This window comes from Berghia stephanieae, chromosome 12, assembly GCF_034508935.2.
Source record: "Berghia stephanieae isolate SIO BIC M18660-M18661 chromosome 12, UCSD_Bste_1.3, whole genome shotgun sequence".
Taxonomy (NCBI): Eukaryota; Metazoa; Mollusca; class Gastropoda; order Nudibranchia; family Aeolidiidae; genus Berghia; species Berghia stephanieae.
Genome location: NC_088371.1, coordinates 13,951,741 through 13,954,240, shown reverse-complemented (window position 1 = coordinate 13,954,240; position 2,500 = coordinate 13,951,741). Strand labels below are relative to the sequence as shown.

Here is a 2,500-nt window from a genome sequence, read left to right as displayed (position 1 = left end):
ATAACACGTAAAGTTTAAAAATCATAAGTAATTAGTTTTGATTGATACCCTCGGAGATAGAATTCAATATAATATAGAAATCGATATTTTAAAAACAAAAACAAAACAACGACTTTGCACTCTATTAAATTGCAAGTGTGTTAAGTCTTCTGTTGAAGGATGTTCTAAAGCCTAAAAAATCAGTTATAACTTATTCCCATCAAAATTTCAACGTCCCATCCAATATTCGGGAATAAAAGGGTTGGTTTTTTTTTTATTCTTTTGTGTACCCATAAAACATTTTCCGTGTTTTCAAGCTACGAGAGCGACCGTGTCATTATTTACGATAATAGATTGAACCGGTGCAGTGTGTTGCATTTGTTGTACAACCTATAGCCTGTGCTTTGTTATAATAATATAATATAAGATTTTGTGCTATTGAAAAGAGAAAGAGGGAGAGGTATAGCCGCGGGCTTCTATTTACACTTGACGAAACATTTATAAGAGAAAGAGTGATAAAACATCAGTTCTTTCAAATTGTTTGCTATATTGGGCGTTAAAAAGAATTAAAACGCCGTTCTATCCAGTATACAGTCCTTCACATACGTAATATTATTATATCATTTGTATTTGAAAATACTTCAGACTTAATTCGGATCATCCGGACTAAACATTGCAATAGTTGTGGGAAAAGGAGTTTTCAAAACATAATATTTGGATTTTTATCTGCGCATCTAAAACAACAGTTTGTGCCTTTCTTGTGTTGGATATATCTCTCAAAATTGGATTTAATTGTTATTTCCAAGAAACTTCAATTCACCAACAGAAAAATCTGAAATTAGATTAAGAAGTGATTTTATTCTTTTTGGAATAATATTACTTTCTTTTATAAAATCAGCGCTCTGGAAGAAAAAATAACTCTATCATAAAAGTTGGTGAGTTATTTGAAAAACAGACTTATTATAAGATTGTCAAAATTCTCTCAGGTTATATAATATACAAACTGAATCATAGTATCACTGTATGTGAATGAACTCGATTCAGTGTTTTCCCAGTTATTTTGAGTTTTAGGAGTTGAAAAAACAACAACCCATACAACAGCAACTAAATACTAATACTATCTTCAAAGATGTCTTTCTTAAAATTCTGGGGTAAAAAGGACAAACACGGTGATGGCAACAAGGAGGAACCTCAGCCAATCGACCCTGAGGCAGAGAAGAGACGGATAAAACACTCTCTATCCATCTCTCGCTCCGGGAGATTCAAACAGAAGAAGAGGGAGCGGGGCCAAATTCTCAACCAGCCCAGCCTCTTTGACATTGACATTGACGTCCCCCCACAAAGGGAGATAAGTAAGGATGAACTATCTCAGTCTACGGCCAGCAACAGCAGTGGTTCTTACGTCACACCTCCCCCAACTCACAAATCGTCCCCGCGAAGCCATTGTCGTGACGCCAACCGGTCCATGGCGTCAAGAAACATGCGGATTGGTCAGTCAGTCGTCACGTGATTCTGAATTCGTTCTTTGATTGGATAACTTGTTATTTTTGAAATTTAAAGTGGCGAATGTAAACTTAATTTTATTATGTTTATCTGTGTATTGGCATAACTTACATAGGACTCTGACAATAACTATGAATATATTATATGTTGATTCTGTGATTAAGTTGAATGTTAATGGAGATAGTTTCGTTGGATTGTAAAGAAGTTGATTGGAGGAGCAAGCCGATCAGACTTTTAATGATGGAGAATTGGTTTTTGGTTCTTGATTCTTTCAGTCAAGTTAATCAATCATCATGTCGATATATTAAATCACTTTAACGCTTAGAGATGGACGGACGATGATTCATTATTAATTTGTCACACCGACTTAAATGATTTAAATTCTTGTGACGTCACAATCTACCCAAGCCTTTCACAGGATACAGTGTTAATATTACCTTATATGGATGTGAAATCCTATGAAAACCTCGGCCATTTTGTATTCTGGCGATGCCCCAAAATCGCTGATGGATCTCTGTAATTATTACTATTATTATAATTATTATTGCTATTATCATAACTGTAACCACACATTGTTGTATAACATTATGATATGTTTCCCCGAAGCGGTGTTAAGTCGAAAATACTACTAGAACTCATTTCAATGAAATAAATAGTGTAATTTCATAATTTTATTGAAAACGGCATAGAATTCCTTAATATTATATTATTTCTTACTGAAAGAGAGCCTTGACAACGCCATTTAAATATATATATATATATATATATATATATATATATATATATATATATATATATATATATATATATATATAATTATCAGTGGTCGGTGGATTGAACCTCTGAAGTCCCGATTTTCACGATCGGCGGATCAAAACTCTGAAGTTTACAAACAAGCTTTGCGCACCATGTTTTATTTAATTTTAGGCGGACAAAGTCATCAGAGGTCTGATCCACCCAAGTTGTCACCAGAGGTATGATCTGCCCAAGTTGTCATCAGAGGTCTGATCCACCCATG

General features: G+C 34.2%; 1 protein-coding gene across 3 annotated transcripts in view; it reads left to right on the top strand.

Moving 5' to 3' along the window:
• Nucleotides 1-2,208, top strand: part of LOC144957483 (uncharacterized) — an 85,861-nt gene extending 83,653 nt beyond the window's left edge. The window contains exon 2 of one of the 3 annotated variants that reach the window (XM_078888778.1): nucleotides 1-2,208. This exon is cut by the window's left edge and continues 322 nt beyond it. In XM_078888778.1, the coding sequence (XP_078744904.1) occupies nucleotides 1,109-1,489 (381 nt within the window). In that variant the 5' untranslated portion in view covers nucleotides 1-1,108 and the 3' untranslated portion in view covers nucleotides 1,490-2,208. The other 2 variants (XM_078888777.1, XM_078888779.1) reach the window with 2 other exon arrangements.
• The last annotated feature ends 292 nt before the right edge of the window (nucleotides 2,209-2,500 follow it).